A 27,593-nucleotide genomic window follows, 5' to 3' on the forward strand; every position below is an offset into this window, starting at 1 on the left:
CTTATGACCAGTGTGGTTAGGAAAGTAGTAACCTAACTATCCAATCCCTGGTCGTTGTCAAGAATCTATAAATACTGAAACGACAGAATAAAGCTTCTTCTTCTTTCTCTATTCCACATCGAGCGGTGTCTGCGTGAATCATTTTGTGTCCGAAAGTGACACTGTACCTCTTTGGGTTCTACATAAGATTCCTTTAATTGATTCCCTAAATTAAACTTTTGAGATTACCCTCACCATGATATCACAAAAGAACTTAAAGGCTCTAAATATTTTCTGGGCCATTGATTTTAATAGAATTTCAGAGTATGCAATTAACAGATGAAGAAATGATTATTTGCTGAGCTGACATTGTGAAGATCATGTTCCAGTTTCATCCTGTGAGCTCTCCCATGATAGCCAATGTGGGAAGTTCCTTTTTGTGATTACTGCTGTAATTTATTGCCTTGCCCTATTCTAACAAACATTTTGGGGTTTCATATGGTTATACCTATAATTCTCCAGGGAGAGGTGTAAGCAAAGTATTACCTTTTCTCAGGAATTATATCTAAGGAAAGGCAGACCCACACTTAGGCACAGCAGTCCTTCTTCAAAGTTTACTTTTTCTAGTAAAATATTGTTTGAAACCAAAGTATAAACTAATGGACTAAATAAACCACAGATTAATTCTTAAGGGGAGAAATCATCCTCAAAAATGTCATGTTTCCCTTATGACTTATAACTTTTTCAAAGTGTAAGTGAATGTAGACAATCCATGGTAGTCATTGTGTTAAACTTCAATAATTGTGAGCTATACATAGAACAGTTTACCTGTTGAAAATAAAAGCTATTTAAGTTCAGATATGTCTGACTCCATACCTTCACAAGAAGTTAGTCTGCTGCATTCATGTTGGTGAGTCAAGACTTACCAAGGTTTTTCTTTATTCATTACATATTCAGACAATTAAGCTTTCATTGAAGAGGGTGGTTGCTAGATTGAGTGTGGGAACAGTGAAGGAACTATTTTTTTATATCTTTTTATATCTTGAAGGAACTATATCTTTTATAGTTATAAAAATCCTATTTCAAGTTCAGAGGTTGAATGTACCGATACTAACTTTTAATAGGTGCTTTCTTTTGAGAAATGCTGTAGCTCTCTGGGTGCACCTTCTGGGCTTGCAGAGTTAGAGGGGCTGCACAGCCTCCCAGGTGTGGAAGGGCTGACCTGTGAGGCCTGCCTGTGTTTCAGATTTGCCGGAAACTGAATGGAGTGCGCTTCACCTGCTGCAAAAGTGCCAAAGACAGGACATCCATGTCAGTGACGTTAGAGCAGTGCTCCATCCTGAGGGATGAGCACCAGCTACACAAGGACTTCTTCATTCGGGCACTGGATTGCATGAGGAGGTAAGTGGGGTTCTGTGCACTTTGAGTTAGGACAGGGCTGCCAGTAGAGAGGATCTAAAGCTGTTACTAAATGCCCAGTAGAGCCCAGGCCTGGCTGAGCAGCAGCCCTACCACTGGTAAGTCACCTCTGGATGTAGGATCTTTGCAGCTGTGTGTTTTATCAGTAATTAACAGTTTCTGAGATTTTGAAACCTTGCAAGGGTCTGCTCACTGACTGTAGAATCTGAGCAGCACTCTGAACAGCATTTGCTTTAAAAAAAGTTACATTTCAGTTTTGAAAGTATTTTAAAAAACATTTGCCCAGTCATTAAATAATTTGTACAACATTTGCACAAATACTGGTAAAGCAAAAGATGCATTTGTTACAGATGAGAATTCTTACTAGTCTATATTATTGAAAAGAAACATCCAAGTAGGTTTGGACTGGTTGTTGGTGGTATCATTAGTATCTTATAAAATCTTTACTGTGCTTTTAAAAAAGTTAATTAAAACATGTTTTATTCTAAATTGCAACTATGCAGAAATTGAGGCTGATGTTGTCAGAAATGTGTAATTAAAAGATGTAAAGATTTCTCATTACCTGAGTCTTTGATGAATAAAAAAACCTTATTAAGCAAACAAGTTTTGATCATAGAATGAATCCAGGTGCTAGATTGTCTAAAGAAACTTTCATCATTTGTTTTAATGAGCTTAATCATATAGTTTTAATTATAACAGTTTTAATCATATTGTCTATAGGAGTTTTAAAACATGTATCCACAACACTAGAATAATACATAACAAAGAAATGAATAGAAAATATTTTGGTCAGCCTGCAAAGAAGTAACTGAATCGTATCTTGGACTTTTGTGAAACACAAATTGATTGTACGGATTTGTAAAGATCATACAAGTAAACAATCATGTTTACCATCTGTATTGGGTAATTCTGGACCTTTATATTGATTATTGCCAAAATAAGTGTTTAACATTTAGGTTAATACTGTAGGTTTTACCCACTTAGTGTCCTTTTGTCCTTTAGCAAAGATAGCTGTTCAAAAGAAAAAAAGGTAATTTTATAAAAAGTAAATGAGCCAAGATGGCTCAGTTGTAGGTTTGGTTCACAAGATGTTGCTAATGCAGTGAGATGTGGTGTACTGAACTGTACTGTATTGTTTTGGATGTATTGTTCCCTTGCATAAAACCCTCTGTCTCTGAAGTAGTTTGATGAGTGAATGACTTTTGCGCAGTCTTTCATAACTATATGTTTTATCATTAATGAATTCTGAGTTTTCTGTGTTAAATTTCATTTGTTGGCATTTCAAATGCTTTTTTTTTTTTCTGTTATGTCTCCAATAAATACAAAAATATGTAAGCTACAATGAGTTACCAGGCACAGGAAAACAAATTAATTATAAAAAATCACCATAATGTTAGAATAGCTTTGAGTAGAGTACTGGAATGGAAAAAACCAGACATAAATTTAATTTTAAAAGTTTAAAAGTTTTGTTAGTACAAAAATCTAATATGTTTTTGTAGATCAAAATATAAATGACTTTGAGTTGGTTTATGTCATGTGACTGATTTGAAATTTGAGAAGATTAACATATTATTTATTTTTGCAGGTAACAGTAATTTGAAGTCACAAAAGAATGGTGTAAAGACAAAAACATCTGAGTAATACTTAAAAATTAAATAAGCAGATGGATATATGAGTTTAAAGCACTATTACAAAAGTGTAAAATCAGTTATGCTGTAGTTTTGGAGAAAAGCTTTATCCTACTCTTACCCTGTAAATGAACTTCAAACTTGAACCAAAGTAGGTAAAAGATGTGTTGGATGGGAGGTGATAACTTTGACTCAGGGGGTAGGACTGACTGAGGATTAAAGCAAAGGTTTTGCAAGTAGCGGCAGTAGCATGCAAAATAATTTGCACTATCAGGATAATAAAGAATCTTCTAACTATGCTAGTTGTTATCAGTCTAACTGTTCACATAACTAGAGGTTTAAAAATAATTTTTTTTAAGAAAGGCAGCCAAATTACTCCTTTTCCCTCCCAGATTTCTCTTTTTCCCTCATGAGTTGGTCAATGAAAGGCAAAAAATTCAGAAGAGTAAAAATGTCAAATGGTAACATAGTACTTCACAGTCCTTCCATTGAGATTTGGCCTGGGAGTTTAAGATGTGTCTTCAGGTGGGGGGTTTTTATATCTGATGCGACAGACATTCAGCAGGAACTGCTGCTCCCTTCCCTGGGCTAGAGTGCCTTTGGAGCAGTGTTGGAAGGGACACAGCACTGCTCTATGGGTGGCCTGGCTGGGACCCTCCAGTTGGGCACTGCTCCTGTTGACAGAGAGAGTACCATTGCAGAGAAAGACGTTTTGAGACAGCAAACTGGGAAGGAAAGAGCAGATAGGCAAAGGAGAGGAGAAAAACCTCTTGATTTCCACAGGTGTTTCAGCTAAATGTCCTGTATTTCACTTGAGGAAAGTTTGGCAACTGAGGAAAATCACTCAACTGAGTGATTTTGAGATTTGTGTGAATGAGGCCAATAGACTTGTTTGGTAGCCATTGTGGCACTTGCCCTTTTGTAGTTTCTTTTAATTTGATTGCTTTCACAGATCTGAAAGATAATGCTGTGCATTTCTAAAATTTTCATTAGGTACTTTTAGAAGCTTTTAGAATGATTTTCACATCTAAAAGAATCTATTTTGTTTCAAGGGCAGACAGAGAAAAACTATTTGCCGTTTAATTTGCAATTTTAGCAGTTTTTTCCCCAATGAATCTTCTCTAGATCACTTTGTTAAACTTTGTCAATCAAATCCCTTTGTGGCTGATTGTGACAAATTGCTTTTAAGCCTTTCAAAAGAACAAGTAGACATGAAAAATTCAATTTTAACATCCAGAATCCTAACAGACTGGATTGATCTTTGAAAGGCTTCTTGTAAGAGTAGGAGATAGAGACTACTGTGAAACTAAGTGAGCTGTAGAAGTAAATGGTGATTCAAAAGCAGCCTTTATTGGAAATGTCATCATTTTGAGATATGAAAATTATAAAGGTGGCTGCGTAGCTGTAAGACTTTTTCTTTTCCTGCCAGTGCTGACAGTTTTGTTGACTGTTGGAAAAAAATGGAGTGTGCTTACGGATTCATGCTTTCTTGCCACCAGAAGCTTGGAGATGCTGGACTTCTGTGTGCTGTTGCTTTTTAGCTTCTTCACATTCAGAAGTGATTCCCAAAGCTTCAGCATATTTGCTTTGGTGTACATTGCAAAACCCTGTTTCGGAAAATACTGCCAGTAGTTGTTTTTTAATGACTTAGTTTGTAAGTGGAATCATTGTTTTTTTAGTGATAAACTATGCAATGTTTATTGCTTCGTTATAAAAAAAGGTTGTACAAGAATCCTATCAGTCCTTCCTTTCGCTTATGAAAAATGTCGTGAATGAAGCAAAGATAGGAATGCACACTTTATCATTTACAATATTACAATAATACATCATTACAATACGACATGATGGCTTGTCCTCAGTCATAGGTCTGGCCATTATGATGCTGCAATTGGTGTGTACCTGAAGCAGCCATTCTATGTATAATTCCACATATTATAATTTCCTTGATATAGGTTTGTGACTCCCATTAATCTTAGTGACATGCATAGTGCAGAATGAGGAAAATCAATATATAATCCCCCTCTGTATCAATGCTTGTAATTCACATCATATTAACATACTGTTTATAATGTCCCTGCCACTTCCAAGTCATTTTTTACAGGCATCAATATTTTTATTTTTCCCTTCAGCAATACATGTTTCCTGTCATTCAGTGTTAACTGTATTCCAAGAGACAGTAGAGGCACAAACTGATTTACGCGAGTTCATTGCAGTATCTGTCACATGATTATATTTTTTGTCTTTAGAGCTGGCTACTGTTAAGGGAGAATGTACCTGGATGGACAGCACATAATGAAGCAGCTCTGTAAAAAAAACCCACTTGTTTTGTTTTGTTTTTGTTTCTTTTTAAAAATTTGTTTGTTTTCTGAATCTATTTAGCTTTATTATTTCAGTGACAGGATCCCTTTTGGAGGCTGTGAGTAGTGAACAACCTCAGAACCTCCTGTCGTTGAGCATATTCCAATAAAGCCTCAAAAGTAGTAACAAACAAAAGAAATGACAAATCCACTGTATATGGTGAATCCTCCATGCTGTCATGTCATGTCCATGTTTATCATCACTCTTAGCAGGACCTGTCACGTATTTCTGACATTGAATACAAAATTTGTCTCAATGTAGAACATGCTGTTTTCACTTCAAATAGTTAAGGATATTTCAGGGTATTTCAGATAAATAGCCTATCAAAAATCTCACTGAAGCAGAAGTTCAAAGAGCAAATGATCTGGGCAACAAGTATTGGGCTTTTGATGAGCCAGTTATGAAGAAACTATCTCCTTTTTTAAAGAGCTATTTGAGGACAGCTTTTCTTAAACATGAGTGAGGAGCTGTAATAGCTCTTTAATCAGGGTCTTTCTGATGTTCTGGGTGCTGAGATGGACGTTGGCCAGGGAAGATCCTGTACCAAACACCGGAGCTGTAATTGCCACATGGACTAGGAAGCAGGAGCAAAGGGACAGGATTAGATACAGAGATGATCCATGTGCAAATCTCTCTGTGCCTTTCTCCCATCTCCCAGCTTTCACCTTGCCCCGTGTGAGCTTGTGGAAAGAGATGCAGCATGTGAGGTGTTGCACAGAAGAGGAGGCACAAGTTCTCCTCTAACCTTGTTCCCAGCCCATCTGACTTTCACGACCTTTACTTTTTTTTTCTATAAGTATAAGCAAAGTGCAAACAAAACTTAAAAAAGGAGAGCCTGACTTCCAGTGTAGATTTTTACATCATTCTCTGGCTCTTTAGAAACTTAACATGTCTATTTTGAGATAAAAACTATAGATGATTTGCATCACCTGATGTACTGATAGAAGCTTGGGCATTATTAAGTAACAGTACAGTCCAGTTTTGGTGCATTTAACCACCGTCAATTTTTTTTTTCTAAAACTCAATTACTGGATTAATGTTTTTTAATAGCCACAGTGTGCAGAGGAAAAGAAAACAAAATGGAGAGAGGTGGCCACATAATGTAATGAGAGTCAATGTCATTGAAACCTTGCTGGAGCCTTTTAGAATTATGGTCTATTTTTGACCATCCTTCTGGAAGGAGGAGGAGGATTATAGACAATCATTGTGGGCAGAGTATCAAACAGTAGTTGAAAAGGCTGTGATAAATCTAAGCTATTCTGATCTAACTTCTGAATTTCACAGAACTGAACTTTATAATGTATCTTTAAAGCAAGTCTTTAAAGACTTAAAACCAAGGAAAAAAATAAAAGAAAGGTAACCCATGCACACTTCATTTGCACTCTGGAAGGTCCTGAGGTCCTTCTACATGGACAAACTAAGTAAGTATAATTGGCAGTTGTTTTGTAATATAGCCTCACACTATATGAACTAGTTTTCACTGGGGTCAGATGTCTGAGTTCGTGTTTTGCAAGGGAATGTTCTCTAGCTGACTGCAGAAATTTTGTTCTCCTGGACCTCATTTCTCCAAATTCTTCCTAAGTGCTATTTTCAGTCTTCTTTCTCATCAACACCTTAGTCAGAGTCCCGAGAACTCTCTCATGTGATCTTTTTCATCTTCCTTTTTTTTACTACCCTTTTGCTTGAATATTTCCCTCTTTTCACCTCTGTGACATGTGTTGCTGCCTCTTTCTTCTCCTGTTCAGAGTTTGGGCCCCGGCCTCAGTCACAGCACAGAGAGAACAGCAGAGCCTCATGGTTTTGGCTTCATGTTACAGCAGTCATCCTCTGCCAGGGAAGGGAACAGCAGGGAAAAGCCTTGTCCAGCTCCTTGACCTGGCATATGTTGAATCCTCAAAGTATGTAGCTGCTGAATTTTAACAAGGCTTTGTTAGGAAGAGATTTGAGAGTCTTGCAGGAGCAGGCTTTTTTGATAGTTGCATCTCTCACATCTTTATCATCTTGGTGCAAAATATCAAATCCTGTTCTTCAGCATGGAGGTATTAGTAATTATCTCAAAAAATAGGGGGGGAAAGCTGTATTTTTTTCTTCTCTAAATGACACTGTTAGTTTGAATTTTCCTATTCAAAATTAACTAACAATTGTGAATAGATTATTAATGGAAAGCACTGTGTAGCCTTAATTATAATTACCTTTCCCCTGGAACCTGTAATAATATTCTTGGACCGATCACTTGAAGGGGTATTCAAGGGAAAACATTGAGAACTTTTTCCACTCTTTGCAAGGAATATTTAGAGAAGTGACTCAATCTACATCAATGTAGCAGGCAGTAAGCAAGAATTCTGAAATAATGCTTAGTTTTCCTATCAGTGCATGAGGAGAAGGTAGAGCCAGTAGAAATCTATATTGTGTCTAAATTTTGACACCAATGTTTGGGGAGTCAGCCCTTGAAATGCACCTGCTCCTTCTTCAGTGACTACTTAGGGAACATAATAGGAAAACATACTAATATATCAATTGCAGTGTACAGTATTTATTGTATATTGAAAGAAGTTCCTTTTCAATTGAAAAATAAAACATTAGGCAACATTTAGGTATCAGCTTTGTGACAAGAAATAACCCTTGATTCCCTGTGATCTTTTTGCTGAAGGGCCTTTTTGCCCTTTGACTTCAGGTTGTGTGTGCCAGAGTTCTCCAAAGAAGAACTGGAGTCATTGAATTCAAATCAAAAACTTGCCCTGCTCTGAGTTGTTCTGCTCTGATTTTTACTTTTTGTTTCTCACTGAGATATTTATGAGGTAAACAATCTGTTAATTTTTAATTAACAGATTAATTAATTAATAAGCCCAAATTAGTATTTGTCATATCTTGATCCAAATGAGAGTACAGAGAACTGAGTTTTGTCCTTGCTCTCTGTCAATGTTTTAATTATTCAGTATAGACAGTGAGAAATGTGTGTAATTAATTACCATGTGCACTCTGTGGTCACTTAGCTTTTAAAACCAGCAAAATGAAAAAACCTTATCCTATAAATTTGCTTTCCCATTTAGCGCCACAGTCTGTGTCTGGATGCTTAATAATGCAGAAGTGAATGTAAACACTGCATTTGATTAATTACAGAATAAAAAAAATAAATAAAAATGAAAAGGAAAATGCTTCCTAAAAACCTCCTCTAATAGAAAGTATTTCTGTCACTTTTGCCATACATATATTGCCCATAGTTCTGGATTTCACCTGTCATGGTTAGACAAATATAACAAGGAAGTAATTATATTACTGTAAAATATTACTACTGTAAAATATTGGTGTTCACTTTTGCAATTCTTCTAGTTGTTTATGGAAAACTTCATTAATTTTCTCATTCATTTAGTGCTTTATTGCTTATTTAGAGCTTCCATGAAAGACTAGGTCTTACCAGAAATCAAAACCCAGATGTATTATAATCACCAGACTGAGTAATACCAGGTTTCTTCCTGTTATATTTCACTTTAAGATTTCCTGGAAGAGTGTGTGGGAAAAGTCCTGTATACATGTTTATTAGCTGTTGAAAATCCAAGTCCTACAACTGAATTAAGCTGTGGCTATGTTCAGCTAAATTTCAGGAAGAGCAACACTACCAAGTCTAAAATTTAGATAAGAAAGAAGCAGGAAGTGGGTGGTAGTAGCATACAATAGCTAGTTAAAGCTATCAAACATGCAATCTCTTCAAGAAGTTATTGGCCTCTAAAACAATGTTTTTCTCAGAATAATATAACCTGGACAGGGAGGGCTCATAACTTCCTGTCTGTGATCCCAGCAACCTACAGACTGTCCAAAGGTTGGAGGGGACACAGAAAGGAGAAGCAATCAGCTGCTCTTCCAAAAAGCTGGTTTGTAATAGAAGGCTCTGCATTTCTTAAGGAGAAAGGTGATGGAGTGTCAGGCTACAGCTCTGGTTGGCTTATGTAGAAAGCAAATAACAAATACTTCTAGGTTTATCTTTGCTCTCATTTTAGACTCCCTTGATCCCTTCATAAACTTAGTTTCTTTTTTGTATTAATGCTACCTGCTTGGATAGTTATCCTTTCTTTTCCAGCACCCTGGTTTCAGTTTTCTCCCGTAAGTTCCATCCCTTGGGATGCTGTGCAGGCTCAGGGCCATCCATCATCTCTGGGTACTGTCCTGATGCTTGTTGTGTACATGACATGAGAGAATCCGACATTGAATCTCCATATTCTCTTTTTCTGTTGTTTATTATTATTATTATTATTATTATTATTATTATTATTAAGGCATACCATAAGGCAACCTGGCACATTATCTTTTGCAATTGTACTTTCAAACAGTTATGGTCCTATTCAGCTTCAGACACTGGATCTGAAATTTTCTATCTCAGGTTGTTTAGGGAAAGAATCTAAAACCATATTGAATACCGAAATAGAAGGAAAAACGTAATTGTGTGTCATTGCGTCATCCCCCCTCCCCCTCATATTTTATAACCATCATTTGGTTATAAAACTATCTTTGATGTATTCTCCCTTCACTCTGCTGCTGTTTTCTTTTTCCAGTGAGCATTTCGCTGTTTCTTACTCTCTTGCCATAACATCTTGTATGGCTTTGATAGAAACTCTTTTGACTGTGGCCTTTCTTAGCTCAGCTGAGGGAGTTAGTTTTAGTAGCAGTTTCTAGTTGTTGCTTTCTGTGGCAGCTCGGGTTTGGTGAGTGACATTTCATAAGTGTGTCCTTACCATTACAGCAGCCATTGCAGGTAACCTTTCACTGGCATAGCTGGCAGCAACAAGTTCTTTCTCAGTGTTTACCTGCAGTACAAGTCCTGGTAGCTGTTTGCAGTGGAGTGACCAGAGGAGTTTCCATTTAGGTTATTATGTACCTCTATTATGTACTTCCTGCTTTCATGATGTCATCTGCAGTCAGCTGGAACTACACCTAGTAATGGAGCAAGCAGCATTATATTGCTATCTCATTATCTGGATCATCCAGAGATAAATCTGGGAGATAATTTTGAGAACTTGCATTCTTAATTGCTGAAGTCTCTAATATAATTTGTATGAATAGGAAGCACGTGTCTATAAGGAAGTTAATACAAAGGAAATGTTGGAGTGCTCCCAAAGTGCACAGCCAGCTCCACAGTTGACTCCTAGTGCTGGAATAGTTAAAGTAGTTTCTGCAGCCCTGGGACCTAGTGGTGCTGCAGTTGTACTGTGGTTCTAAACATACTCCTAATGCCAAAATCACTGGGCACTGCTTTGGCTGTGCATCTGCAGTGAAGTTCCTGTGCCCTGCTCTGGGCTTACTTTTCTGCCAGCTTGTCTCCTCTCCTCAAGCCTGGATGTTGCCATGTGTGTATTGTCTTCCAGCAGTGGGAAAAGCACCTGTCTTTTCCCCTCTATTGGAGATGCTCCTAATGCCCCAGGAAGGTGCCAGAGCAAATTTTTACCTCTGCAGAGTCTTGTGATTCCAGGCAAGGCATAGCCAAGATTTAAAGTCTCTTAAATCAGGGAGGTCAGAGGGTGGGAAGGGAATCACTGTTCCCTCTTTTTTCTGTCAAGGGATGAAATACTCTGGTGTATGACCCAGCCTCCTTGTTAGGTTACTTGTTAATGAGGTAGGAGATGCCTCTGCACGTGGTACTAAGGAACTTCACTTACTGTTCTGTGAAACTATTGTGTAGCACATGTATAAGAAATCTTCCTTTTCTGACCCTGTCATTCATCATACGGGTTTCCTGACATATCATCAGCTTTAATTTCAAGCCTCCCCCTTGACTGCATTTGTGAGAACATTGTAGTATTTGAGGCTTCTTATACCTCATTTCAATTTGGCTAAACTCAGTCCCTGCATCCAATGAGGGAATGCACAGATTCCTCTTCCTTCCCCTCACACCAAGTGCTAGCATGTACCCTTTGTTTCTAGAGAAAGACAGGTTAAAAAGGCATCAGATAATTATTATCAGCAGTAGATCAGTGAGATACAACTGGCTTTAAAAAAATATGTATATTTACTCTGCAGCCCTACTCCAGTCAGCATTATCATATTTGAGGAACTTGTTTAGATTACTGAAACACTGAAAAGACTGAGGTGTAATCTGATCACACAGTCGTGTATTTTATAGAACCCTGTTGTAGGATCATCTGGTTTATACTTTATGTCTTGGGTGAACTGACCAGTCTGATGAAAATACATAACTCCTGTCAAAATAATATTGTATTTTATATTCATTTTGGAAAAATCATTCCTCAATGCTCCAAAGTTGGTTATTTTTTTACTTAAATCCCTTTATAACTCATTCATAACTGTTGAGAGTAGAGCACCTAGAGAATACAAAGTAATCAGCACAGAAAGGTTTGCAACTTCCAGCAAGCTGCCTTGTGGTAAGGTAAGTAGAAGATTGCAGGGTCCAGAATAGGTTGTTGTGGTATGTTTTTCACATGTTTTCATTTTTTGTTCATTTTGGGTTTTAGCTCACATAATTTAACAAAGACTGGCATGGTCTCTGTTCTAAGTTTATTTCTGCTAAATGGCTGTTACATTGAAAGCCTCAGGAAAGCAAATAGAAATGGCTAAACTGGCACTCTGGAAGAGGCATTATTGGCTGGTTTGGAAGTGATCAAAGGAGCATCAGGCAGAGGCAAGCAGCTACACCTGTATCTCATTCTTAAAGATCCATTCTGAAAATCCACAAGAGTCTGCTTTGATAATATTAGTTATAACTGGTTAGAATATTTATTCAGTTTACACTTTTTAAAGTTAAGTCAAATGTTTTTGACTTAAAAAGCTTATAATTGACAAGCAAAGGGTGAGAGAAAGAAATGCACTTGTATTTCTTTCAGTTTTAAAGTTGGAGAAAGCTAGTATGAAGGTACCAAGTCTGTTATGACATCACAGTCCTTCCTTTGTTCAAAATTAAATTTGAATTTACTTTTTCTTTGAAAGGGACTCTTTCATAGGCTGTTTTGCTTTAAATAAGAGTCCTGTTGCTGTTCTTTAGTGTGCAATAGCAAAGCTTGTAAATAATGTACATTACCTTACTGACATTCACTGTTCTGCATATTACTAGTTCTCTTTTCACATTCCTTTTTGCTACTTGGGTTCATGTTGACATAGCAAATGCAGCAATGCTGGCTGCACAGTTCAAGGCACTCTGCCTTCTGGACACTGCTGGACTGGTGTATAAGCTTCTGAATGTTGATGGATAGTCTTCCCTCAACATCATCCTGAATAAAGTCCTCTCTTGCTTTCCTGCTGCATGGTCACCTCAGGGAGAAGGTCGCTCCCTATGTCACCTTTCTATGTAAAAATTTGCTACCACAATGGTATTAACAGCCAATTTGTAGACAATCACTTTAAACTGAGTTTGACATTCCTTTTACACAGATGCAGATCATTTGCCACGTGAAGATACTTTTTGAATTTATTTTTAAAGTGAGTTAGCAGATATCCACTATGATGCTGCTCTTGTGCAGTGAAAGCAGCCTGAGACATGTTGCCAGGTAGAGGGATTTTGCTTTTGCTTCTGTGGGGTTGTTTTTCTCCTGTTAATGCATTGCTGCATTCTGTAAATATGGTCATGCTCTTGTAGCAACTTACATCCTTCTGCTCTTTCTCAGAAGGAAAAATACATTTCTTCATAGAATCATGGAATGGCTTGAGTTGGAAAGGACCTTAATGATCACCTTGTTCCATCCCCCTGCCGTGGGCAGGGACATCATCCGCTAGACCAGGTTGCTCCAAGCCCCATCCAACCTGGCCTTAAACACTTCCAGGGATGAGGCATCCACAATTCCATGAAGCTCTTAGTGTGAATACAGCCTTATGCTTCATGCTGTCTTTGCTCTACAGAAGAAATAGAATATTCTGTTTTGACCGTGGTTATTGTCTGTCTGACTGTAATTTGCATCATTTCAATCTAGTAGATCAACTGACAATAAAATATTTTTCTGAATTAAAGGGATTGAAATCACCTTTTGGTGATGCTTGATAAGGCAAAATTGCATACATCAAAGCTTTGCCTCCCAACTATGTTGGTCTGTGTGACAGTGGACATAATATTCACACATTCACATAATTATATGCAAGTATAGAATTGTAGGAATTGGTATATTTTAGTTTTTCACATTGCTGATTAATTATGTGACTTAAGTGAATTATTTAAAATGGCTTACAAACTTTGCAAATATTTTTCCAAGATAGGAAACTGGTTTTTGAGTACTTTATTTCTGTATCACTGATTGGCAATTAAAAGGTAATTAAAACACTTAAGACTTTCATGTCCTGTGTTGTCCTGTAAGTTTATTATATTCACATGATGATCCTTGTTTGTAGATTAAGATTTTGGTGGGATAGAAGCTCTGGAAAAATGTGGTCAATTTCATGTAATGTGATCAAGTTCTTTGTTTTCAGGGAAACTTGTTTGCAGTAACATTTTTCAAATCAGACACATTTTCTCACTTTCACACCAAGGGTATTCACTGGCAAGAGACTGCAGGGCATTGTAGTCTAGAAAAGTATTTGCAGGCTTAGCTGACATCTTAAGAATCATTTTGTGACAGATGTATCTTAAATTTTATGTTTTCTATCCCAAAAGAAATCATTCTTCTTATTTTCACAAAGAATCTTCCTTTGTGCAGCACAATGAGGATAACAAAACCCATTACAGTCTCAGTTTAATTCCAATGTAAAAAACTTGCAATGAGTAGTAATGAACTTGAATTCAGTACAGATTACTTCCTGCATGCTTACACAGGTGCTCAAACACAGGGCAGATATTTTCTGTCATGGTTCTATTCTGAGAGTGTTTCTCTCAGAATTTAGTGTTTAATCTTGAGCAGATTGAACCCTGAAATTTTCTGCTTTGCTTGTTGTTACAGTTAATACAGTAACCCCATCTGGAGTTCACCTCCTAGGTTTGAATTGTACCTACATGAATACATACCCAAAAGAAGGAAATATGATCATCATGATTACCAGGATGAAATAATTCTAGCAAATAATGAGTTGGTAAGATAAAGAGACTGATTCTCTGAAACAGAGAATTATCAGAACAATCAAAACCATTTGGAAAGCAATACTCGAACATGTTTCACAGTCCCAGCTGTGCAGTCCAATGAGTACTGTGCTGATAACAGCCACCCTCTCCCTCAGGTGCTTTGAATTTGGACATGTATGGCTTCTCCAAAATACTGACTTGTGCCCCATACACTCATGGGCGAACAGCCTTTACCTGAAATAAAATTGTAATACCTCTAGCAAAGTCAAAAGAATGCCACCAGCAAACACTGGCTAGAAATTTGCTGTCAGAGGTCTCTGGGGAGACTTGTCTCATGTCCTGCTCCAAGCAGCTGCACCAGCTGTATGCCAGGTAGGGAAGGAATGCAGATCTTTATGATGATGTCATCAGTCCTTTCTGGCCAATCTGCTCTCCACTAACAGTCCACACCAACAGTTAAACTAAAAAGCACCTTCTATCCATGCATACAGCTTTTTAGGTACAGATGTGGTATCTATCCTCCCCAAATCTGGCTCTCTGTGGTGAGGACTTCACTGATTTCTATGCTAATGTGTAACCAGATGGAATAATGAGTCCACACTGGGCCAGGAAAAGTCTAAAGACCTTTTTTCAAACAGGACCAACACCTGGTATTACTGTGAGCTGCTTTATGCAAATACTACAGCTTTGTTATTATTGCACTACAAAATGCATTAGGCATCCCATTTCCTTTGTAAATGAAGCAATGTATTACTTCAATAGCTGCTTTTGAAGTTCTCTGCAACTCTAAACCACAGATGTTAAAATTATAGGAATTAAATGAACTCGCTCTGAATTGTAACCGTTGAATAGACTAGTGGTTGTTTTTAATGATAAGGTTTATTAAATGAAATATATACTACAATGGAGTGGAAAAAGTCAAATGATCTTATATGGCAAAAATAAAAACTTGAAGCTCAATATCCATACTCCATTGGGTATGGAATGCCAAGAGAGAAACAAAAAACATTTAATCTTGTTGCAAAGCCCAATGTTCTGTACCACACTGTAATGTAGCCCAAACTAGACAATTGCTTGCTTGTAAATCTCTTGGTTTTGCTTTTATTCACACTGAAGACAAAAAAAACAAGACTGTCCTTCAAAAATGCTTTGTCGTCAAGTGAACTTGAAAATTTATGTTGTTACCCATCATGTTTGACTATGTTTATGGCTCTGGAGAGAAAATCTGAGGCTTGTGAGGTTCATTTTCAAGGTGATGCAGTGGCAGTGCAAGTATGGGCTGGAGATTATAAAGCTCTGTGAAGATAAGGGGGAAAAAAACCAAAACATTGGGCAATTGGCATTAGAGAAGTTATTTCCAAAGATCATTGAATTCACTGCAACACTTATAATCAAGCTGTTTCTATCATAAAACTTTAGATACCTATTTTATGAATGCCTAGTTAAGGACTCAAGTTTGCAATACTCTTCCAGCGGGAATGGTTAGCCTTATTTAGGGGCCTTGAATCATCCTGAGGATGTTCTGTAGATGTAAGGAAAGGCTGGGTTGTTAAATTTGGCACCCAAAGGCTTGACACTCATGGTTAAGGAATACTGCCCTTTAAAGGAGTTGGATCAGATCTCAGAAGTGTGTTCTGTAGTCATCATGGTAAACAGTTGAAGGTAAAATAAAAGTAGGAGGGTGAAACTTAGCATGAGGAAAATTTTGCTGACATCAGCACCTGCTTTGCTTTCCATACGTTTGTCACTAGACACTAATTTATTTATTATCATGAGGTCAAGGAAGCCAGAAGTTATTTAAAAGAAGAAATGTGTAAGCTAAATGTGTATCGTTAAGCTGCTGTTTAAACTTTTGCTGCTACAACATATTGGTTGCTTCCCTTGCTTGTTTGCTCAATTTTTATGATAAAATAAACTACTGTGTACTTTGAAATAAGGGTAGAAGTCCATTTGGTTACTTTCCTTGTTTATATAGAGAGCAGTAACCATTAAGAAATGTAGTTATAGTGCCCTTGTCCTAAATTGTTGTTTATTTTCCTAGAAAAACTTTATTTGGCTGATAACTCTTCTGGACAAAGTTACTTTGCTTACATAATCTCAGCAACATTATGAATTCTGCAAATATTTAGCCATTTTGAGTAGATAGATGTGTAGAAGTTATACTTCTATACTGAAGAACACTTTTTCAGTATTTCATTAAATGTTGCTGTAATTTGTCTGCCATTGTGATTTGATGTGTTTAATTTTGAAAAAGAACTTATGATCAGTATTCCTTAATGAAAATATGCAATTAATCATTTGAATGAATGGGAGGGAGAGGAAGCTTTCTAAATAAAGTATGTCGTCTTTATGGGAGCAAGTGTTTGGTAGAGAACTCCTTCCTTTCCCTTAGGTTGTCTGTTGCTTCTTTGGTTGTTAAATTATTCTGTATTCAAGAGAACACTAGTGGTCAAATGTAAACCCATTATTTTTCCGGTGAAATTTCTATTATGTGTGAGCAATTCCATCTGGGGGGGGATTATCATATTTTACATTTTCTTCAGTGTTCTGAACTGTTCTGACATGTTCTGCATGTGTTTCATTACTGCGCACAGTACCTGGGAAAATGTAATTTATTATTATTTCATGCACAAAAATACTCTGTCTACATTGACAAGCATTCTTGTCTGACAAGTGCAGCTGCTGGCCTGTACTCACATGTCTTTAGCTTTGTTTGAACCTCATATCTGCCGTCATTAACAACTCATGCAAGGAGAAAAACCAAAAGAAAGTAGTTTAGGAAATTCAGAATGCTTGCTTTAACCCAGCTCCTGCGTTCTAAGAGAGTAGGAAGGATATTATGAACCTTGGTACATAATTATGTAGATTATATATATATATATATATATATATATATTATATATATATATTATATATATAATGTAACCTTGATGGTACATAAACAGTGCACAAGCCAGTCCTGTCTCCTGTGTACATTAATGAGATAACAAGAGATGCCTGTAGCTCAGCAGAGATTTTTTTTTAATTGCTTGTGCTGTTTAATAGCAGTTTACGTGTTTTATACATTTTATTTAAGCTGTCAGTAGCAGTGCATTAATAGTATATTTAACAAACACAAAATAGAATACTAATAAAAAGAGACAAGCAGACTCCTTTCCATGTGTATACCAGGCTCTGATTTCATCTTACAAGATGATGTGAACTTGTTTATTATTATATTGAAGTTTTTAATAAAGGATAATCAAGAATTAAGCTATAAGAATAATAGAGGTCTTTAAAAAAAAAGCAAAATTGTTTAGTTACCAGAAGCCTGTAAGTGCTGTCAAACATCCACAGAAGCTCAGGATCTTCCAAAAAACAGGGACAGCATCAGTCTGCTCAGATTTTTTGGACAGTGGCTGCACTTTTTCATAGTCCACTAGCCACGAGGAAGTGCTAGATAGGACTGTGAGTGCTGACACCTCTCACTCACCTGGAAAGGCAGTATCATTCCCAATGAGGTTAGTGTGGGATCAGTTGCAATAGAATTGAAGGGCATTAGTATTTATTAGAAATTAAAAAGGAAGCAGAATTCCCTAAGTCCTGACATTATGGGCACTTGGAGAGGATGAAATATTTCTCATTAACAATCTATGTGCTTTTTGGCTGCACTGTAGATTTTTCTGTATGAACACCTGGCCTCTGGGTCATATTTATTCAATCCAAACACCTGAAGCATATGAATAAGTGTTAGGGATTTTCCTACTGATTAAAGAAAACATGGCCAGAAACATGAGCAATACCGGGATTTAATGTGTCTCAGACCTGTGTGAGAACTGTATTCTTATTAAGAGAGTGTAAAATTGGAAGTGCTGGTATTGCTCCCAGCACAACCTTGGTCAGTGCTGTCTAATATTTTGAAGTTATTTCAAAATACAGGGTTTTTCTGGAAAATGGGAACAGTGTTTATCTAAAGTGGGAGCACTACAATACGATGATATACTGAAATGTTTCATAACCTGTTTTACTGCCACTGTGCAAAATAAGCAGTGCACATAATAGAGTAGAAAAATGCAATGTAGCAAAGATAATTCTCCACCGTCCCATTAAGAGATTTATATGCACTTTCTACCTTCTGTGTCCCATCCTGGGGAAGGAAGGAAACACTCCAACATTGCTATTGGCTTGCTGCTTCTTCACGAGAAAATAATGGATAAATATTTCCCACAAAAACTTGGATGTTTCCATTTTTTTAACATGTTTTGGATTTTTCATAGTAAAACACCCTCTTTTCCCAATTATAAGCATTTAAAAATAGTATCCATTCCACTTACTTGTGATTGCAATTACCACCAAAAGCAGAAAGCCCTGTTGCTGTTCTGTTTGGCAGTTGCATATGTGGCTTGCTGAACATGTGCTTGGGAACATTCATACTTATAATATCTCAAATCCAGAGACACCAAAGTTTCAGGAATTTGCAGATCCTGTAGAAGGTCCAAAGGCATTGTAGTGAAAACTCTGGTGAGAATGTTTCCTCACTACTGATTGTGTGTTTGAGAGAACACAGTCTGCAACAAAAGAGAGACTGACTTTATAAAAAATTAATACGTATCTGATAGTTCAGTCCAGGTCAGGAAGTAAATTGCTTTTTTTTTCATCTGTCAGAGACTTAGCTCATGGTTAAGTGATGCTGACAGTGTAGTGAACTCCTCTTCTGCTCAGGGAGTCCTGAGCATAGTTCATAGAGCCTATCCTGGGAGCTGCATCTTTGATCTTTGGCAAACTGACAATTACTGTGACTGCACTGAGCAAAACCATGTCCTTTAGCTCTTTGTAACAGAAATAAAAATGTAGTGTTATTATAGAGAAGAAGATATTTGCACCTGTGTTATAAATTATTTACTCCCTTCTGCCAGCAAAGATTTGGGAACGCAGAAGGTAAGTATATGGCCTATTGAATTTTTAGTCTTTAGTGATCTCATATCTTCTAAAAGTCTTTTTTTTTTCCTTTATACTAGGGGAAAAACAGTATGGGTTTTCATCTGTTCATTCTCCCTGTCAGTGCAGTGCTATTTTTGCTTAAAAAGTTAGTCTGTGCTAATATTGTCTTTGTGAGATACGATCAACTTCTTAACAAATCTGCAGTAGCATTCAAATAAAAATTTCCATACAAAGAGAAAAAGGTTGTATTCAGTATATTGTTTAATAGATATTCGTTTCAGTTCTTCTCCTTGGTTCTAGGGAAAGAAAATTGCTTCCTTCTGAAGAACAGGCTCCAAAACTTTGGCCAACTTCTAAAAAGATACTAAAACAAAACAAGTAAGATGAATGAATTACATTCACTCCTAATTTCTCATAGAAAGGTTTATTCCTCTAAGTCTCCACATTGTATCTATTAACAGAAAAGACAGCAAATGCATTCAAGGCATTATAATGAGCATTTTATCCAACCTTGTCATTTACCCTGAAGGAAGTACATGGAAAAAGCAGTGTGTTTCAGATTCAAATAGAATTTTTCTTGCATTTTACAAAGTTCTCTTAAAATCTACCCACTAAAGAGAAGAGAAGGTGGTTTATTGGTAGTACTGTTGAGATCCAATTTCCAGGTTGCTACAGTCTACGTATCAGCCTATGTATTTTTGTTTAGGTTGTTTTGTTTAGCTCCCTACTTAAACAAATCAGGGCTACATTTTTTGTTCCTGGTAATAGCTAAAATCAGATTTAGGTGAATTTTATGTTTTTGGGTTTTTGGGTTTTTTTTGTGATTGAGGAATCTATATGTGCACAAATTTCCCTTGTATAAATATATCCACATACTGTGTGTGCTGCTCCAAGAACAGCTGGGATCGGAACAGATCAGATCTCAAACTGGCTTTGTATTTTTTAAAAAATGTATCAGTGTGTTAGGTGAAAGTTTTTAATGAACTGGTATTATTTAGCTGAAAGGGAATAGCAGTTGCCTGTGGTTTATGACTTACGTTTTGGTTAATACCATGAAGAGTCTATGGGAGTTGGTGTAATTAATGAGAAGCTGTCACATTCCCTCTTTCATATATCTCAAAACTGAAGTTGCAGGCAAAAAAACCCCAGCAAGTCACAACATTCAAATTTAGAATTCCCACTGTTCAGCACCCTCTCCCTTAAAATACCCAAATTAGAGATGCAACATAGATTAAATGATCTTCTGTTTACACCAGCAGTTCTCTGACCTTAATTTTGTCACCCTACACATAGATTTCAACACCTAGAAATGAGTGACAGATTTTAAGCATCATCTTTCATATGTCTGTTAACTAGTGTAGGAAGCCCTATCTGCCTCTTAAATCAGCTTTGCTACTTGTCCTCAGCATGGGGAAAAAGACTAAAATAATCTTTGCTGAAAGAAAAAGGATGACTCATGAAGATTTGTTTTCATGGTCAACAGAAAGTATTTAAACCTGATTAGACATATGAAACAATTTATCATGGATTTATGTTTTACTGTGCTATGTGAGCTAAATGTATAAACGCATCTTCAGTAATACTTTCTTGCTGTGACAGAAACAGTCTGGAAACCAGTGTGACTCACTAAGCAATTACGCCAGTACCATAACCTTGTGGAAGGAAAATGTTGTAGGTATTTGTCGCCCTGAGAATTAAACCTTCTGATCTTGTTTTCATAGTTTCTAGCCACTTTCCCAGGAAAGTAACTATAAACATAGATGTTTATGCATTCCATTAAAGAAATGTCTTTTGATGGTCGTTTCTCATGACCAGTGCAGTTGGGAAGGTGGTAACCTGATTATCCAATCCCTGGTCATTGTCAAAAATCTATAAATACTGAAACGACAGAATAAATCTCTCTCCTTTTTCTATCACACACATTGAGCCGGTGTCTGTGTGAATCATTTCATGTCCAACAGTGACAGGTATTCAGAACTTAACTGAAGGCAAAAAAACTGTGGGGTTTTACTTAGTTATTTTCCTTCACAAAGATATAGACCACACTTGCTTTAGTTTTGGTTGTACATTGGACTGAATTTCAAACTTTACAAGAGAAATTTGTCAAGAAAGATTTTGCAACTTTGTCCTAAGAAATTCCCATATATATGTAATCCTAATACTTTAATCCTAATACTTTAGTCTAGGAAGATTTTTAGAACCATATTTTTTGATAGAAAGAGAAATCTTTGTAGAATTGATGTGTAATACTGCAGAGAACTATTGGTAAATAGCAGAATGAAACAGCAAATCCTTTCCTTGGAGTATAGTAGAGGTGGAAATCATGTTTCAAAAGCTGCTGAGTTGTCTTGACAGGTAAAGAATCTCTTCTGAAAACCCAAATTTTCAGTTCTGAAACTAATCTCTCACACAGTCACCGCAATGACTTTGCAGGACTTGAAGCCTCTTCCCACACTTGTAAATTGAAAACCACTGCGGATAGATTCTAGAGTATGATCTCAGTCATTTTATACAGTGAAATTATTAAATGTTTCCTGATACAGTTTTGCCAGATTTAGTGTACTCTCAGGTGATTCCAGGGCAGTTGGGGAGCTGTCATGACCAAGGTACTGTTCCCATGTAGCAGTATCTGGTTATCCATTTTGGTAGATTAAAGGACACAGGCACAGAAAGTCAACTTGGTTTTGCTGTTCAGCTGCTGAGGGTGGATTTAACCTGCTGATGTAGGTGTCTTACATACACCAGTGACAAAAATTGTGATTCTAACTGGAATTTTTTCTTTATGTTCCTTATATTTTCACTATAATAATTTTGTCAGTGTTATTTTTTACCACATAGATACTCTTAATGTTGAAGGAAAAACATTCTTGCAGGCATTGTAGACATATCAGTCACAAAGGAAAATATTAATTCTTTGTCAATCAGCAGAGATTTCTGAAGTGCTAGGATTGACACTGGTAGAGACGTATATTATCCAGTAGCATATGTTTTATGCATATTAGATAGAAATCTTGAAACTGCTCTTTTTTCATCTATTCTTTGGAGTTAATGGTATGTTAAAATAAGCCTAGACAAATAGTAGGGGTGTTCCTCTGTGGTGAACCAACAATCTGAGAGATATTTGGGTAACCCAAAGCTGGAGTGAGTTTTGCTATTTTGTTGCTTGCAGTGCAGGGTGTATGTCTCTTTCACTTGCCCTGGGAAATCCAAATACAGCTAAGATAATAAAATAGGTTGGAAATTTGCACATTTATCATTATTTTGACTTCAAGGAGAATCCAGACACAGCAGAGCAAAAGAGCAACTGTGTAAATGGAATTTTGACTTCAGCATTCCTTCCAAAGGATCCCTGTCTGTCCATGTGATCACATAAGACAACAGGGTTTTCCTGGATATGGTTGTGTGGCTGTAAGACCAAATGTCTCCTTGCCTGTTACTAGATACTGCTGCAAGAGAGTTTCTTTACTAATCTGTTGCTCTTTACTGAATTGTTATGGCCTGTCCATAATAGTGTTTAAAATCTGTACCTTGTCCACAGCTCAGTCTCCAGTAGCTTGCTGTCTCTGATCACCTCCTCAAAATTGAATTTTTAGCTCCGGACAGACTCAAACCCCATAATAATTTTGAGCTCAAAACCCCAGGTATTTGTTAATAGCTGTTTTTCAAGATCTATGTGTCTTATCATCATGACTTCACCATGAATCTGCTGCTTCATCCAACTCAGTGCTCAAGCCTCATATTACATGATATGCTTTCCTTTATATTTCCTAAATAATGCTTTAGAAAAGTCATGTGTTATAACCAAACAAGGAGAGAAGAAAGGAGTAGGGAAATAGAGGATGCTAGCACAAGCAACTAGAGTGGGGAAAAACTTCCAGCACAAAAGGTAAAACAGGAGGAGGTGGTCTAGTGTGACAATTTGATAAACAGATTTGATAAGCAGTCCGGTTTTTTGGTGTATGTTTAAATAGCAGCTGTCTCTAAATCACTGACGGAATTCCTCAGTTTCCTTAGATGTGAGACAGCTCATCAGTTTCAGCAGTGCTGGTTGTTTTGAACTGAGATTATAGGATGGCATAAGCAGTAAAAGGTTATTTGTAGCATCTTCTTCTTTATTTAGTGCCATGTAAAGTTGAGGGGAAAAAATATTAAGTTATTGGTAGCAATGTGCATCAGAAAAAGAATAATTGTAAAGATCATTGATGTTGGAGTCTGGAATACACAGTGTGTGCCCTTGTTTCTGATACTTAGTTATAAGATTCAGAAAAACACTGAATTTCATATAATATGAAATTCATGAGCATGTTTTCATGGTGATGCATGAAAACAAATGTTAAAGTTAGATGGAAAAAGCTAGAAGTGTAAGTGTGTAGATTAGAAAGTTTTATTAAATCACTGGGTGAAAAAGTTAGTTTAGATAACAAGAGACAAGATGGAGGATTTAGGGTGTTGTCTCTTGTCCCTTCTTCTTTCTTCTTCATGTTCTTCTTCTAGAGGTTTTTGGGTAATAGTAAGTGATTGGATAGAAAATGCCGCAGTGCATCACAGAGGTGATGGGTCATTGGGTCATTAAGAAAAATAATATATGTGTCTATTGTTAATTGGGTAAAAATAGGTATAAAGATAAAAGAACTGCGTAGTTCGGCACCATTTTGTGCATCAGACACAAAGTGTGCCACAAGGCCTTGTTGTACCATCAGAAGAAAGAAATGTACCAGATTGAAAAGATTAACCTTGTGCAGCCAGCCTGGAGAGACCTGTTAAGTTCTGTAATGACCTTTTAATAAATATGAGAAACAAGATTCTAATGAGCTCAGGAGTTTTCTTCAAATTGTAAGAACTGAGATAAGCAGAGCTCCCCAAGAGGGAGGATCCCAAAAGAATTCAGTCCAAAGGAGGCTGAGAAATCCAGGAAGAGACAGAAAAATACAGAAGAAATGCAGCAGAAACAGAGAAACGGAAGAAGGATTTTTTAGAGAAAAGTTACAATTGATACAAAAGATGTCTCTGCTGGTTCCCTTCCTATATTTTCCATTTTGAAACTATGCAGAACCATTTTTTTTTATTTTTAAAAATTGTTGGAGGTTTATTGTTTCAACTTAATTCAACATAAAATTTCCAAAGTATTCTTTTATATGTTTTATCTGAGTTCTGTTCTGATACCAAAATTCTTCAAGACTAGGCCAAGACATGTTTATTTCCTTCTGAATTATGTTTTATTCTTCCAGATGTTATAGTGCAGGGGCTTCATAATGGCTAGGAGATGTTCACAAGGATCCCACATTTTCTCTTTGAAAAAGTTAAGGCTGCCTTCTTGAACTGTAATGCTGTACATTGATAGAGTTGATTATTCTATGAAGTGTTTCTGTCAATCCCAGTAACACGAATAATGTAGAAACTTGGATGCTTTCATTCCAAAAATTTCTTTAGAGAAGCTGCTTCTTGAAAACTGCTTTTGAATTTGACTGTCTTGAAATATAAAGAATAGGTAAATTATCAAAAGGGTATAAGACTGAGAACTGTTAGCAATCCTTTTTATTTGAAGAAGTGTCTCTACTATTGTCAGATGGGATTCTAGAGAAGCATCTTACTTTTGCTATTTTTCTGTGTCAGCACTGGAGTTTGACAAGAAAACACAGCAGGACCAGAAACTACTTGCTTGAATCTGTCTGAATAAAAAGAAAAATTCCATAAAGTACAAGTGAAGTAGGACATGAATTTAAACTGTAGTTGCCACTAGCACATGGGACCCATGCTGATATAAAGCTGCCTATTTATTCTACTTTAAGAACTTCTGTAGAACAGTTCAGCATTTCCAGTGTCACTAATAACTGGAGATGGAAAAGTTCTAAAAAGAGAAGCATACATCCCAAAGTGTGAAAATCATCTCGAGAAACCTTACACAGGGACATCAGTGTGACTGATAATCAAAAGCCAGGATGTGCCCTCATATATGCTTACTTACATGCTTGACTCTGTAAGGATTTGAGAGGCTTTTTCCTCACATCACTTTCATCATCTCTGCTTCATTGCTTTGTGGTTCAAGCAATTTATCATCTGAATTTGAAAACAACAGAAAATACCTGCTGTTTTGCCTTTGTCTCATTTGATAAGCATGCAGCATTATCCCAATAGGAGTTTAAGATGATAAAACATCAAATGAGATGTTTTAGAAGGCAGGCAGAAATGGTTATATTGTCATTAACTGACAGCACTCCTGGCTGTTATAATGTATTTGTGCTGTGCCATGAGTCTCAAATGAACAATTTGAGGGTAAATGAATAAAAATTGTATGATAGGTTAGTGGGGTATTCATGACTCCAGATGTTACAAACTTAGAAACTTTCACTACTTCTGTTAAAATTATTTGTGAAATAGAAACTTGATGGTTATTTTGGGAGTCTTCTTCCTTCTCTTTGCTGTTAAAGTACAGTTTGTGATGGAGGTAACATCTGAAACTATGGCTGTATCTTCACACCTTAGCATGTAGCTCTGTTCAGGTTGTGCTGTCAGTCAGAAGCCAAATAAATCCAGCTGCCAGGGCACTAGCAGGATTGCTGCTGTTTGCAGTAAAACTTCTCCAGGGTTGGATGAGCCAATGTTATGATGCTGACAGCTGGGTGTAGGGCCTTGCTTGTTTAATAGTCGTTGCAGAGGACACTTTAAGGTGTTTTGGAAGGGACTGTCACTGCAGTGCATTGAAAAATATTGTCAGAGCCTAGCAAGGTATCTGACCCTGATCAAATACTCCTCTTAAATTAAAAGCTTATTTAGCTATTCTGCTCAGCCTGTTCTTAGGTAGCTTATAATGGAGTTGGACCCTCTTGCTCTGTTTCGAGAATGTCTTATTGAATCATGCATAGAATGATGTGACTAATCTGTAGAACAGAACTCCCTGTGCATCAGCTGTTCACGGTTGTTTTCCTGAGGGAAAGGTAAAACTTTTTATGTTAAAAGATACTGATCATTCATTCTTCTGGCATATCAAAGAACAAATGTACTGTAGGCTTTTCTATTGAAAAAAATAATAGGAAAAAATGGCTTTTATCTGCATTTTCATCGTTACAGCTGCATAAATCTCACTGATGCTAATGAGACTTGTAGCAATGTAGATAAAAGCCAGTCGCACTGTTGAGATGTGGAGTCCAACCAGAACAAGGCACACCACACAAGTAGGAGGCTCCATCCCTGCAGGAACAACCTGCAAGTATGTGACTCAGCCTGCTTAGAATAAACCATTGGCATGCAAAGCCAAGGTTCTCCAGACTGATGTACCCCATCAATCTGATTAATGCAGTAGCTGTGCAAACTTACTGAGTGCTCAACTATACTGTTGCCCAGATGGATTTCTCCAGTGAAAAATGTTTGGTCTCTGCATCCATTCAGCCATAGGAGCACATATAATGTCTGTGATGGAAGACACACAGGACAAACAAAAATCACCTGGACTCTGTGACTGGGAAGGAGGAGATGGGACTATGAGGGTTGAGGTAGAGCTCTGAATTGTGGGCATCATGGGTGTAAGCTGAAACATGCAGGCTCACCTTGAAGAGTAGGAAGGGGTGAGGGGACAGTACAAAAGGGTCAAAGGGGCAAACCTGTGGGATGCTGTAGAGATTAAGAAAAAAAAAGGAAACCAAGCAAGCAGCAGGTTCTTAAAAGTATATAGAAATATATGGTGAAGGACAACATTAACTGAGAGCAATACAGTTAGTCCTCACAGCTGATCACAAATGGTAATGTTGTCACTGTGAGCAGAGGTGGAAGGAAGTTCTGTGGATGGACCCTAGGACAGAGGCAGTAACTGGGGCGGTCTGATACAGAAACACAGAATTATTTCAGCTTTGACAAGGCCAATATATCATGCAATTAGCTTCATTCCTTGATAGTTTCTGAGAGAATATCTACAGTAGAGTTTGAGTTCTGCCCAAGTTCTATCCATGGACACTTGAAATCTGTAGACCAAAAGCAGCAGACACACTGCCACCAGCAATTGTTTTGACCTAGGTGAAAATAGGAGGGATTTTAATTTTTTATCTTTTATTTCACTATTTAAAATAGTATGTGTTGACCTCTTTATTTAGTGTAACATACAGATTGAATGTTCAAAGGAAAGAATAAGACTAAGAACTTATTATGGAAGAGAAATAGGGTAAGGAATGGTTTTGATCAACCCTTGCCTAGGATTCCACCTGTAAACATGCATTTCTTGCACCTCTCTTGCTAGCAAAGCTTAAGAAATGCAACACTACCTTTTAACACACAAGTCAGAAAGACGTGATTTCTGTAAGGTGACGTGGCTG

General features: G+C 37.0%; 1 protein-coding gene across 22 annotated transcripts in view; it reads left to right on the forward strand.

Annotated features, from left to right (window-relative positions):
* Positions 1-27,593, forward strand: part of INPP4B (inositol polyphosphate-4-phosphatase type II B) — a 322,348-nt gene that overhangs the window by 286,987 nt on the left and 7,768 nt on the right. For 16 of the 22 annotated variants that reach the window (XR_015286968.1, XM_086889768.1, XM_086889765.1 and 13 more), the window contains one exon: positions 1,226-1,380. Coding sequence is in view for 20 of the 22 variants with exons in the window: in XM_086889768.1 (XP_086745894.1) it covers positions 1,226-1,380 (155 nt within the window). In the remaining 2 variants the exon portion in view is untranslated. Of the gene's footprint in view, positions 1-1,225; positions 2,169-2,983; positions 3,325-27,593 lie in introns of those variants that run through there. The other 6 variants (XM_086889771.1, XM_086889762.1, XM_086889761.1 and 3 more) reach the window with 2 other exon arrangements.

This window comes from Cyanistes caeruleus, chromosome 5, assembly GCF_971803275.1.
Source record: "Cyanistes caeruleus chromosome 5, bCyaCae1.hap1.1, whole genome shotgun sequence".
In the NCBI taxonomy this organism is placed as follows: domain Eukaryota; kingdom Metazoa; phylum Chordata; class Aves; order Passeriformes; family Paridae; genus Cyanistes; species Cyanistes caeruleus.